At 33.8% G+C, this 14,909-nt stretch overlaps 1 protein-coding gene across 1 annotated transcript in view; it reads left to right on the top strand.

Moving 5' to 3' along the window:
- Nucleotides 1-1,097: 1,097 nt before the first annotated feature.
- The window catches only part of LOC148945710 (low-density lipoprotein receptor-related protein 1-like), a 57,632-nt gene continuing 43,820 nt past the window's right edge, over nucleotides 1,098-14,909 (top strand). Inside the window, exon 1 of the mRNA XM_089098252.1 lies at nucleotides 1,098-1,137. Within this exon, the coding sequence (XP_088954378.1) occupies nucleotides 1,098-1,137 (40 nt within the window). The remainder of the gene's footprint in view (nucleotides 1,138-14,909) is intronic.

Here is a 14,909-nt window from a genome sequence, read left to right on the forward strand (position 1 = left end):
TTCAGATAAATAATACAAGACAAACAGACAAGATTAATTTCAGATAAATAATACAAGACAAACAGACAAGATTAATCGGAATCGGACTGTTCACGTGTGTCACAAACAATATCTTTGGCAATACCATACACAATGCTTTGGTTCAAAAAGTTACAGTCACGAGAGGAGGCACTAGCCTTCACTTTGAGCAGACGCTTGACTAGTCTGGGTTCTAGCTGTAGCACTGACTTCCCCGAGTCAAGCCCTCCTTTAGAATTGAACTTAAGACCACACTTGGTTTTCAGTGTTGCCGAAAGAGTCGCTGCACTCAGTTAGTTTCACTTATCAATTTTCACTTCCTTGAGCAAACTGAAGAGACGCTCGGGAATAAGATTTGAGAAAGTGAGTGAGAAAAAGTCCTGAACCATTTTTTCGACATTTTGGAACATCCAACTACCATTTGGTGACTTTGTTTGCAAGATATGGCGCCAGTAAACGACAATGTCCATGTCATCTACGTCAGGGAGATCGACAGTACTAGGTAGAGCTACACTCGGTATAGACCGCCATTCCTGCTCTAGCTTTGCTTTATTCCAAAGCGCAGAATTGTAGTAGTCGAAGAACTGACGAAGACTGGGAACTTTCTGTTCATAACTAGAGCTTGGGGTAAGCAAGTGTACCAGGTCGTAGATCTTTTCAGAGAATGCAAAACGGTCAAAAATTTGTTGAACAGCTTTGACGTAGAAATCCCTCGCAGAGCGACGAATTCGGAGACTTTCCGCTACAAAACGACCAGTGATAACTTCTCTCGTTTCGAGCCCCTCAAGGAAATCGTACCCTTTGTAGCCGATATAGGCATTTTTGTCGGGAAGATAGTTGAGTTTGTCATGCGGAGTGATGTCAATAGGGTTGACTGTTCTAACATATGAACGCTTCATAAAGTTCATGGCTAATGTCCAAAGAAGCTTTTCCACCTGGGTTTTCAACAGGTTAAATAGGAGTTTTTCAGATTGGAATATGGCGTTGAGATCATTTAGCTTTTCTAAAACGTAATCGACAAAAAACATCATAACCCTCGAGTATGGGTTGTTTAGTGTCATTCTTACATGATCATTAGCATGCGATGGATCATCAAGTACCAACGAGTCCCAGTACAACGTAAGAGTATCCCACTGTTCGAGAATACGGCGTACACAGTTTTGAAACGACAAACAGCTTGTTGGAGCCAAAGCAAGGAATATGTGCTGTTCTACTTGAGTAGAGACTTGAAATTCCTTCCTATTTGCATCTCGGCGTTTTGCACTATGCCTGAGGTGATTGCACACAGTCCGACACAGATCTTCGAAGCTCTTGGACAATTTTTTGCAAGCATGACTTGTAACTAGGGCACACAGATGGCAGTTACATTTCACAACTGTATCTCTATTCAGTTTCTTGCTTACCCCAGAAATGCCACCTTCCGTGGAAATTTTTCCCCGAAAATCAAAACACACGGAAAATAGCCCCTGGATAATTCCCGTGGAACATCTCCACACGCAAAATGGAGTTGGAAAAGAGAATGTAAGACAGTTCAAAAGAATTTCGTATAGGAATTTTGTCAAATCTGCCATTGTAAAATTTCCCCTGGAAATTTTACCCCCCCCCCAAATATCTCCCCAAGAAAGATTCTCCCTATTGAAATCAACCCCAAGCAAAACCCCCCCCCCCCAAAAAAAAAAGTCTGTATAATTCCCAGTAACGAATACTATTCATAAAAAATAGGAAAATTTCATAGCTTGACCCTCCACGGACTGTGGGTGAGTCTTTTTACCCCCAAAAGACATAGTTATTGGATCTTTTAACTATACTGAACAAAATGGCTATCTCAAAATTTTTATCAGGTAGATTTGGGAAAAAAAGGGTGTGCAAGTTGCCCTTCAATCTTTTTTGATCAATATGCACAACAACAAAAAAGAATAATTTTCAGCAAGTCAACTAAAACAGGACCTTTGCTGTGGGGGAATTTTATATCTTAAAAACCTTTGCAAGAGTGTACTCAACATTCTTGTAGGATTTCTTAGTGAACAGACGAACAGTATAATAAAGAACGATGTTGGCGCAATGTATTGTTTTTTTTTTAGACCAGGGCACTTTGTATCGAGGGAGTTGTCATAGAAACTTGGAAAAAGGATCATTCGATTGGAAATTCGAGTGGCTTGTGCTCTTTTTAATAGTTGAAAGTGATTGGAAGGCAACTAACACCCCTTTCACAAATGAATGTGCATTGTCAGTTTAATATACATTTACTGATGTTCAGTAATCAAAATGTTAATATTATTTGATTTATTAAATTTATAAGAGTACAAGCATTTAAATTTTTTTCAGTAAAGTGCAAATTTTGTTCTGGCCTTGGAAAGGCATAAGGGTTTTGTGCCCAATTTATGTTAATTTCTGCTCATTTTGAGTTTGACTCGGTTATTTATTGTATTTTCTGTTCGTTTTTGGTTTCATTTATTTATCGATGCTGATTTGCGGTAGTTTCACGCTTGGTAGATTATTTGATTTTATTTTTGCTCATTTTTTGTTTAATGGATTTCTTTACTTTTCTTTGAAAAACTTATTATGTGGAAAAAGTTTTTTTAATTAATCTGCAAAAACACGTCGTATAATATACGCAAAAACGCGTATAAATATATTGTCGTATAATAATAATATTTATGACCCACTCTCTAGGTTTAAGATAGTGGAGTAATCAAAGGAAAGAAATAGAGAGAGTGCAAAATAACACACACAACAAAAAAAACCACGCAATGATAAATTCTGTTTCTAAATCTGAATAGTAATATTTTTTTTTTACCAAAAAGGGCTGAAAGACCAAATAAAATTGCGTTACTTCGTTGCTATGACTTGGGCCCATGCTGAGTTGGACACACATATTCAAGCAACGAATTAGACAGATAGGTCAATTACGATCCTTTCAATCCTGACAAACATTTCTTAGCCGGCCATATCTTTCGTCTGGAATCCGGCTTAAACCAGATAACTTGTTCTACTTATATTTTTTATTTGAATTTAACTAGATAATGGGAATAGGGGCAAGGAGATACACTAAATTCGTTTCTGAGCTTCAATTTTTCACCAGACAGGTAGCTCCGGAATTTCGGCGAAACCGGAAAATTGGCAGAAGGCAAGATCGTTTCGATCGGTATCGTCAAAATAGATATGACTTATAGAGGTAAACACACATACTGAATCCGAATCTGAACTTGGTTTTCTCAGAGGATTAGCCATTTGGCCTTAATCTGTTTCTATATATTTAAGAGTAAAAATGTTCAAGGAGTCTGGCGAAGACTGGATTTAGCGAAGACAAAACCTAATGTTTTGATTAAATATTGAATTTTGGGGATCCCATAGAACCTATGGTCTTGTTTTTCATTTTCACAGAGGCACATTCAGTTATCAGATATTTTGCGTCCAGCCAGCCGCGTCGGAGAGTAGAAACGCTGGACACAGTCGACAAGTGCTAACAAGGAAATTGCTAATTTCGAAAAAAAATTATATTTCTTAGCTGTTTCATAATCGTGATTTTGATGATCTCTTCTAGTGAGAATCTGGCTTTCAAAACTTTTGGTAGGAACTTCACCTCTCGTTGATAACATATGATGAATTCGAATTTTGAAATGATGAAGTAACTGGCAACTAGTTAAAACACGCATTTTGGTAAACAGTAAACAGATCATAGAAGCCGCCCATCCCCTATGATAGGCCAGTACTTTTTGGCTCAATAAACTCTTCCTGACCTGATTATATCCAGGGCCATAACGACTAGGCGGGAGGAGGGGTGCCCCCCCCCCGAATATTGTCAGCCAGTCGTTAAAAAGTAGCCGTGTCAACGCGCAGTGCCGCTATTGTTCGTGAAAACAGTCAATTTTTTACTTGGAAACAGTAGATTTTCCTTAAAATTAGTCGGTTTCTTCTTGAAATTAGTTATTTTTCTTAAAATCAGCCGAATTTTTGTGAACACAGTCGTTTTTTCTCAATATTATTCTTTTTTGTCTGCATAAGTGAGTCGGTAAAAAAGACCAGCCAGTCGATAAATACCTCCCCCCCCCCCACATTTTGGCTAATGACGGTTCTTACGACGCTTAGGCTACTTAAATATAGTTACTAATTACCATCAGACAATCCTGTGAAATAAGACAAGTCTGTCTGGCCTTTATTGCTAACTTGAAAACACTTGGGCTGAGCTGACAGAGGTCAATGAAGTCATGAGATGAACTGAGAAACTCGAACGTCAAAGTTTCGTCAAACCCGCAAAAATAACTCAACCCCATTCGAACACACTGGCCTCCCAGGGGACAAGCTGCCGACGGGTCATTAATTAAGGTCAGTAGTTGACTTCCGCGAAACGAGTCGGCCGCGTCTTTGAAATCCCAATTTTATGCAACAAAGACATTTGCGAAAGATAAGAAACTTAAAGTTGGACAAATTTTACATACGGGAACAAATGCGGTATAAAAAGCCATTTCGCGGCATAATCGCGGCGTGCGGCATGGTCAAAATTTTATGCGGCATTTCCCTCAGAATCACGGCGTAATGCCGCGAAATGCGGCATAAGTGGCAACACAGCCTGGTAGCCCAGTAGACCTGTGGAAAAGAAAGAAAGAAAAAAAACAAAACACAAGACAGATTAGTGCTACCAATGCAAAAAAGTGATTTTCCTGGTTGTTCAGGGAGAGGGACTGTAATTTCAAAGAGGGACACTTTTCATTTTGATCTGACTCCATTTTCGAGGGGTTTGAGGCTTTTTTCAAAATCACCATAAATTACTTTTTGCAATAAAATTTTACTTTTAAGACAAACCGAATTAATAGTTAACACTCCTGAGTCAGTGTCAGATGGCAAATTTTTTTTCACTTGGCATTTTTTTTTTCAAATTGTGTTTTTTAACTTTTGGTTACTATGGGCTGTGGTTTGGTCTTGAGTAGATTGCAGCTACTGCTGCAACCATGATACCTTGCTGGGACATGCTTTGAAAAATCAGCCTAGAAAATGACGAAAAAAAACAACATTGGATAGCAATATTCTCAATACGATAAGTGCAATACCAATGTGCCCAGTACTGATACACGCAATATCCATGTGCCCATTACCATATACAGCCCTTCCCCAGGGATTATCGAGGGCAATATCATCATCAAAACCATAGATATTGGACTTATGAACTATATTAAACAAGATGACTATCTCAAAATTTTTATAGGACCAGTTTGGGGGGAGGGGTCCTGTAGGGAGGAGGGCTATTTGCCCTCCAATCTTTCTGGTCATCTAAAAAGGGCACTAGAAAATTTAATTTCCATTCAAATGAGCCATTAAACATATCTCTATGATGTTCTGGTCATTTGCTAGCCCTGGTGGGAAAAAAAAGAAAAAAAAGGGACACATCAGTACTACCCATGCAAAAAAGTCATCTTCCTTGGTGTTCAAGGTGGGGACTGTAATTATCCTTCTGAAGGTTTTGGACCATGCTGACTCAAATGGTGCACTTTTTATTTCGATCTGATGCTATTTTCAAGGGTTTTCAGGCTCTTGTTTGAAATCACCATAAACTTCTTTTTGCAATAAACTTTTACTTTTAAGATTAACCGAAACAACAGTTACCATTCCTGATTTAGTGTCAAATGGCAATTTTTTCTCAAGAGGCAGTTTTTTTGAAAACTTGTTTTTTCAACATTCAATTACTATGGGCTGTGGTTCATTCTTTACTAGGTTGCAGCTGCTGCTGCAACCATGATATTGACAAAACTCTGTTCCAAGTTTCTAAAGTTCTTGTTTAATGCAGTGGAATACAAGACCACCAAAAAATGTTCCTTGAGCCAACTTCTAATTTAGATATTGAGTTCTATTATAAGATCCATTTCTTTTGAGAATATCTTGTAGTAACCTTGTCGAAATTTTTGACAGACAGCAACAGGCCCTGTTGAAATATAGGTGACTCTGTCAAAACTTCACTGAACATGTCAAATATATGAGAAACAATTGTTGTAGAAATTCAAGGGCCCTCTGACAAAAACATTGTTGTCAAATTTACAGGCAGTTTCTCAAAAATGAGGGATTTTGATGATTATTATTTGTAATAATATTTGACATGAAATAAACATTAAAATTTTTTTTTTTACCATTGTTTTACTGATTTAATGCTAGATGCTAGATTTTTTTGTTATCTGAGGAACTGCCACTTGGCCCCATACTATGATCATATTTTTAAGCATTTGACTTAGTTGATCACAGCATCTTCATTCATTTTTCACTGAATAAATTTGAAGTAAACCCTCTCTTAGTAAATTTTATATATGTTTTCTTTCAAATAGATCCAAGTTGTAAAATACAAAATATTCTCTCTGAACTTAGAATTTCTCATGGAACCTTGTTAAGACCACTCTTATATGTAGTATTGATTAGTGAAATTGGTAAGATTCCCTCAAAGGTGTAAATATGTAGATGCCCTTGAACTATGTCATAGAGCTATTAAAAGTGACCCCATCAAAATCCTACCCATGTTTTGGACAATGCTAAGAATTTACATATGAAAGTAAATTTCACTAAGTCAAATATAATGACAATAAACTTCTTAAAATTCTTGAAATCCACTCCTGTTTTCCTATCCCACCCAAAATGCTAGTGAAACGTGTTAAAGTCCTTGGTGTCACAAACCTCTAATAGTTTTAAGTAGGACATGTATATTTCAAGAATTCTGGACTCTCCAGACAAAGGATTGCCAAAACTAAAATTTCTTAAAGTGGATTAAAATGATAGCTTAACTTTGAAATGGCCAAATGTTGACCACACTTTCATTGTGAACAACAAAGAAATCTTTGCTGGACCATTAAAGCTGAGAGGAAGTTGGCCATTCCAGATAGCGTTTATAGAGAGACCTATATCACATAATATATTAAAGAGACCTAGGTCACACAATTACACTACATATTATTATCCAATTTCATCCTTATACTTGAGGTAAGTTTTTCAGTTTTTGCTTCCACTATTTGAATAGTGTTTTATTCATTTACACATTAAAAAATGTTGAAACAAAACAAAGAAATGAAGTAAAAAGAATAGGTATGTCAAATGCACCGGGATGTGCCCATAACTATTCCCCAAATATATTGATATGTGTTGAATTGGGTTCCGACCATGGGCGTAGGCAGCATATTATCTAGGGGGGAGGGAAAGTCGATTGTGTGATGGAGGGGGAAATGAAGTTATATTGGCATGGGAGTACGTAGCTTCTTGCCTAGGGGGGGGGGGGAGTTCAGCCGATTCTCTGATGAGGTGTTGGGGGGATAGTTGAAGTTATACTGGCAGTTCATAAAACCTTACATTGCCAGCAAGTTCTATCATACCTATGAAATCTTTATTATTAAGTAATCACCAAAAATTATGAATCATCAATATGCTTCAGCATTAATCTTCTTGGATTGGAGCTAAATCTTTCCAAGACATTATGGATTACTACATCTTGTTTGACTTTTATTCTGTCACGATGTATACTCATCATGCAGAGACCTGTAAAAAAAGAAAAAAAAAACATGTAAGTAGAAAAAATGATTTGATGATATCTATGAATGATGATATATAAGTTGTACTAAACATTTGAATAATATGACGATTCATCTATAAACAAGGAAGATATAAAAGGTGTTTATAGTATTACTTCCACTATTTGAATATTGTTTTATACGTTTACACATTAGAAAATGTTGAAACAAAACAAAGAAATGAAGTAAAAAGAATGGAGATGTCAAATACACCAGGATCTGCCCACAACTATTCCCCAAATATTTTGATATGTGTTGAATTGGGTTCCAACCATGGGCGTAGGCAGCGTATTGTCTCGGGGGGGGGGCGAGGCAGTCGATTTTGTGATGGAGGGGGGAAATGAAGTTATGTTGGCGTGGGCGTACGTAGCTCATTGCCTAGGGGAAGGCAGCCGATTCTGTGATGAAGGCTGGGGAGAAGAGCTGAAGTTATACTGGCAGTTAACAAAACCCTAAATTGCCAGCAAGTTCTATCATACCTATGAAATCTTTATCAATAAGTAATCACCAAAAACTATGAATCATCAATATTCTTCAGCATTAATCTTCTTGGATTAGAGCAAAATCTTTCCAAGACATTGTGGATGATTGCTTCTTGTTTGACTCTTATTCTGTCATGATGTATACTCATCATGTTGAGACCTGTAAAAAAGAAGGAAAAACAACATGTAAGTAGAAAAAATGATTTGATGATATCAATCCATGATGATATATCGTTAAGCTATAACGTGCAATGCCGATTCTTTGATGAAGCGTGGGGGGCTGAAGTTATATTGGCAGTTCACAAAACCTTACATTGCCAGCAAGTTCTATCATAACTATTATATCTTTATTAATAAGCAATGACCAAAAATGATAAATCATCAATAAGATTAAGCATTAATCAAATAAGTTAATCAAATAAATAAATATATTCAAAGAGATGTGAAATCTGAATGACGCTAAGCTATAACGTGCAATGCCGATTCTTTGATGAAGCGTGGGGGGCTGAACTTATATTGACAGTTCACAAAACCTTACATTGCCAGCAAGTTCTATCATAACTATGATATCTGTATTAATAAGCAATGACCAAAAATGATAAATCATCAATAAGATTAAGCATTAATCAAATAAGTTAATCAAATAAATAAATAAAAAAATTGTATTCAAAGAGATGTGAAATCTGAATGACGTTAAGCTATAACGTGCAATGCCGATTCTTTGATGAAGCGTGGGGGGCTGAACTTATATTGGCAGTTCACAAAACCTTACATTGCCAAAAAAAAATTTTTTAAACACGAAAAACGGGTTTTAATTTTCTAACAAGCAGTGAACTACAAAACAATTAATTATGCACAAAAGCTCCGAATATTTCGGCCCCACATCCGGGAGCCTTTCTCAACGGAAAAAAAAAAAAAAAAAAAAAAACCAAAAAAAAAAACAACTTAAATTACATTACAATAAAACATACTAACCACATAAAGAGAACAAAAAGCAAAAACGAAAGAAAAATGTAAATAAATAAGAACAAAACTCACATATTAATTAAACACTTCCATGCACTGAATGTCTTTCAACTGGCCTCCTCTCAGTATATAAATGGAAATATATTAAATAAACACTTCCATGTACTGAATGTCTATATTGATTCTACTCGCCTCCTCCCAGTATATAAATTGAAATCTATCAAAAATGAAGAATATATTTATACTTAGACCAAAACAATAAAAGGTCAACTAACCCCCGGTCCATAACCCTTAATTAAATTTCACAAGTTCATCAACCATTTTATGAATTATAAATTGAATGGATTCGTTTTGTTGCAAGCTTAGCTGCAGTTCGTTTACTTTTCTCATCATTTAACCCATTCTGACCTTTGTTCGCAAGGTCATCTTTCGTTTCAGAAATATTATTAAAATCAGTATTGGTTGAATATCTTGCCTGCATTTTAATTAAACTATTATAAATTGAATTGATCCCAAATTCCCCTTTATCTCTATTGATACTAGTACCCCCATATATTATCTTTTTTATTTCTATAATTTCCCTGAAGCTTTGTAAAAGTCCTACAGACGTATCTACTATTTTTGTTTGATCAAATAAAATACTGTGATGAGGAAAATTATAAAGGTGTTCTGCAACCGCTGACTCAAACGTTTCTGGTGTTTTGTTTTGTTTTAGAGCGTAATCTATTGCATTCTTTTGTTGTTCTAGCCTATTTTCTAAAGTTTGTTGCGTTCTACCCACATAAAATTTTCCACAAGAACATGGAATTTTGTATACTCCCTTTTGCAAATTTCTCGGTATCTTGTCTTTCCCTTTATTTAACAACGAGCTTATATTATGTCCTGATTTAAATGCTGTATTTATATTATGTTTTTTTAATTCTCTTCTTAATTTTTGTGATAAAATTGGTACAAAAGGAAAAGTTATGTAATTTGTTTCTTGATTTGACCCATCTTCTTCTAATATTTTTGGCTCCGTCAACTTTTTTTCCTCTTTTCAATTATTTGAGAAATCATTTTTTCCGGAGAGCCATTACCTATTAGAATATCCTTAATAAAAATTAGTTCATTTCTTATGTATCCTGGTGATGCTAATTTTAATACCCTATCCACTAAAGAAATAACCACACCCCATTTTACTTGGATCGGGTGATTTGATGTGAAAGACAAATAACGGTTGTTACTAGTCGGTTTACGGTAAATTGAAAATGCTAGTTCATTATTATTTCTATGGATCAAAATATCTAGAACCGGTAACTTATTCTCTGTTTCCTTTTCAATTGTAAAATTTAACTCTCCTCCCAAATTATTTAAATGTTCCAAGAAACTTTCAATTTCTGATTCCCTGTAATTCCAAATAATTAAAATATCATCCATATATCTGCACCAAAATTTAGGTTTTAAAAAATATGTTTCTATAGCTAAATTTTCAACATACTCTACATAACTGTTTGCTAACAACGGACTTAAAGGCCCTCCCATTGCTACACCCCTAATTTGATGGTAAAAATTATCTCTAAACTTGAAATAGTTAGTATATCTGCTAGTTATTTTTACTAAATTTAATATAGTTTCCAGTTCAAGTCCCGAAGTTAATTCTTCTATCTCATTTTTTCGTTCCTCATTTTTTTTGGATAAAATAATAAACGATTTATCAAAAGGAGTATACGTATACATGGATTTTATATCGAAACTGAACAATCTAGATTCTTCTGATATTTCTACACTTATAAGTTTGTCTTTTAAAAATTTCGAGTTTCTTATATACGAATTTTGGACATATAATAATGGTTTAAGTGTCATTGCTGCCCATTTCTTGATTTTTACAGTTGGTGAATTTGTTGTTGAAACAATAGGTCTTAAGGGGATGCCTGTTTTATGTATTTTTGGCAAACAATATATTCTAGGGCTAACTGATCCCCTTGGAAAGAACTTGTGATACATCTGGGGTGTGATACTTCCATTTGTTTTAAGATCTTATAAATCTTTTCTTAATCTTTTAGCATACAAATTAGTTGTGTCCGAGTTAATTTTTATATATGTTGAAGTATCACTTATAATTGTTTCTATTTTAATCTCATAATCATCTTTTTCTATGAGTACTAGTTTAGTTCTCTTATCTTAGTTCTGTATTTTTAGATTATCATCTTTTTTTAAATCTTTAAAAAATTTAAACTCTTTGTTCTTAGCTTTTTCTAGATAACTAAAAAAATCTTTTAAAATATTCAAAAACATTCTTCTGCCCTAATATACATTAGATATATCTTTTGGAAACTTGTAGATCCCTGTTTCAATCTTTGAAATAATTTACTCTATCGGTAAATTTTTAGGATGTGGTCCAAAATTTATACCTCTTTCAAGGATTTCCTTTTGTTCTTTGGTTAACTCCTTTTTGCTTAAATTAATCACCCCAGGACCTGGGACATATTTAGGCTTATGCATTGATAGTTTCTGTTTTTCCTTTTCACGTTTTAACTGCAAAAATTTTTTTGGTTTAGTTTTTGCTTAGATAATCTTAAAATATGTTGAAAAGAATTTTTAAATATTGATATAATTTGTTGGAAATCATTTGTATTAAGTGAATTACCAAGGATATATTTTAAAAAATATATTTCTTTTACAACTTGTGATCTCTGAAAACGTTTATCTTTCAGCACATGGTTTAGGTCTAGTAAATTTACCTTTCTCGTGTGCTTTTCTTCATTATATGTATTTAAATTATAATTAGAAAGAAAAGATCAAGTTCTCGTTTCGATAATTGTTTTAATTGATAATTAAAACATTGCCAGCAAGTTCTATCATAACTATGATATCTTTATTAATAAGCAATGACCAAAAATGATAAATCATCAATAAGATTAAGCATTAATCAAATAAGTTAATCAAATAAATAAATAAAAAAAATTGTATTCAAAGAGATGTGAAATCTGAATGACGTTAAGCTATAATGTGCAATGCCGATTCTTTGATGAAGCGTGGGGGGCTGATATTTTCAGTTCACAAAACCTTACATTGCCAGCAAGTTCTATCATAACTATGATATCTTTATTAATAAACAATGACCAAAAATGATAAAACATCAATTACATTAATCATTTAGCATATAATTTGATGAAAGACATAAATAAAAAATTGTATTAAAAGTGATGTGACATCTGAATGACGATAAGCTATAACGTGCAATGCCGATTCTTTGATGAAGAGCGAGGGGCTGAAGTTAAATTGTCAGTTCTCAAAACCTTACATTTCCAGCAAGTTATATCATAACTATGATATATTTATTAATAAGCAATGACCAGAAATGATAAATCATCAATAAGATTAGGCATTAATCAAATAAGTTAATCAAATAAATAAATAAAAAAAATGTATTCAAAGAGATGTGAAATCTGAATGACGCTAAGCTATAACGTGCAATGCCGATTCTTTGATGAAGCGTGGGGGGCTGAAGTTATATTGGCAGTTCACAAAATCTTACATGGCCAGCAAGTTCTATCATAACTATGATATATTTATTAATAAGCAATAACCAGAAATGATAAATCATCAAGAAGATTAATCATTAATCAAATAATTTGATCAAAGAAATAAATAAAAAATTGTGTTAAAAGTGATGTGACATTTGAATGACGCTAAGCTATAACGTGCAATGGCGATTCTTTGAGGAAGCGCGAGGGGCTGAAGTTAAATAGGTAGTTCGCAAAACCTTACATGGCCAGCAAGTTATATGATAACTATGATATCTTTATTAATAAACAATGACCAGAAATGATAAATCATCAATAACATTAAGCATTGATGAAATACATAAATAAAAAATTGTATTAAAAGTGATGTGACATTTGAATGACGCTAAGCTATAACGTGCAATGGCGATTCTTTGAGGAAGAGTGGGGGGCTGAAGTTAAATTGGTAGTTCGCAAAACCTTACATGGCCAGCAAGTTCTATGATAACTATGATATCTTTATTAATAAACAATAACCAGAAATGATAAATCATCAATAAGATTAAGCATTGATGAAATAAATAAATAAAAAATTGTGTTCAAAGAGATGTGAAATCTGAATGACGCTAAGCTATAACGTGCAATGCCGATTCTTTGATGAAGCGTGGGGGGCTGAAGTTATATTGGCAGTTCACAAAATCTTACATTGCCAGCAAGTTCTATCATAACTATGATATCTTTATTAATAAACAATTACCAGAAATGATAAATCATCAAAAAGATTAAGCATTAATCAAATAAGTTAATGAAATAAATAAATAAAAAAATTGTATTCAAAGAGATGTGAAATTTGAATGACGCTAAGCTATAACGTGCAATGCCGATTCTTTGATGAAGCGTGGGGGGCTGATATTGGCAGTTCACAAAACCTTACATTGCCAGCAAGTTCTATCATAACTATGATATCTTTATTAATAAGCAATGACCAAAAATGATAAATCATCAATAAGATTAAGCATTAATCAAATAAGTTAATCAAATAAATAAATAAAAAAATTGTATTCAAAGAGATGTGAAATCTGAATGACGCTAAGCTATAATGTGCAATGCCGATTCTTTGATGAAGCGCGGGGGGCTGAAGTTATATCGGCAGTTCACAAAACCTTAAATTGCCAGAAAGTTCTATCATAACTATGATATCTTTATTAATAAGCAATGACCAAAAATGATAAATCATCAATAAGATTAAGCATTAATCAAATAAGTTAATCAAATAAATAAATATATTCAAAGAGATGTGAAATCTGAATGACGTTAAGCTATAACGTGCAATGCCGATTCTTTGATGAAGCGCGGGGGCTGAAGTTATATTGACAGTTCACAAAACCTTACATTGCCAGCAAGTTCTATCATAACTATGATATCTGTATTAATAAGCAATGACCAAAAATGATAAATCATCAATAAGATTAATCATTAATCAAATAAGTTAATCAAATAAATAAATAAAAAAATTGTATTCAAAGAGATGTGAAATCTGAATGACGCTAAGCTATAACGTGCAATGCCGATTCTTTGATGAAGCGTGGGGGGCTGAACTTATATTGGCAGTTCACAAAACCTTACATTGCCAGCAAGTTCTATCATAACTATGATATCTTTATTAATAAGCAATGACCAAAAATGATAAATCATCAATAAGATTAAGCATTAATCAAATAAGTTAATCAAATAAATAAATAAAAAAAATTGTATTCAAAGAGATGTGAAATCTGAATGACGCTAAGCTATAACGTGCAATGCCGATTCTTTGATGAAGCGTGGGGGGCTGAAGTTATATTGGCAGTTCACAAAACCTTACATTGCCAGCAAGTTCTATCATAACTATGATATCTTTATTAATAAGCAATGACCAGAAATGATAAATCATCAATAAGATTAAGCATTAATCAAATAAGTTAATCAAATAAATAAATAAAAAATTGTATTCAAAGTGATGTGACATCTGAATGACGCTAAGCTATAACGTGCAATGCCGATTCTTTGATGAAGCGCGGGGGGCTGAAGTTATATTGACAGTTCACAAAACCTTACATTGCCAGCAAGTTCTATCATAACTATGATATCTTTATTAATAAGCAATGACCAAAAATGATAAATCATCAATAAGATTAAGCATTAATCAAATAAGTTAATCAAATAAATAAATAAAAAATTGTATTAAAAGAGATGTGACATCTGAATGACGCTAAGCTATAACGTGCAATGCCGATTCTTTGATGAAGCGTGGGGGGCTGAAGTTATATTGGCAGTTCACAAAACCTTACATTGCCAGCAAGTTCTATCATAACTATGATATCTTTATTAATAAGCAATAACCAAAAATGATAAATCATCAATAAGATTAAGCATTAATCAAA

The sequence above is a fragment of the Artemia sp. Qi Xiang Cuo genome, chromosome 12 (assembly GCF_049724085.1).
Source record: "Artemia sp. Qi Xiang Cuo chromosome 12, ASM4972408v1, whole genome shotgun sequence".
NCBI classification, from domain to species: Eukaryota; Metazoa; Arthropoda; class Branchiopoda; order Anostraca; family Artemiidae; genus Artemia; species Artemia sp. Qi Xiang Cuo.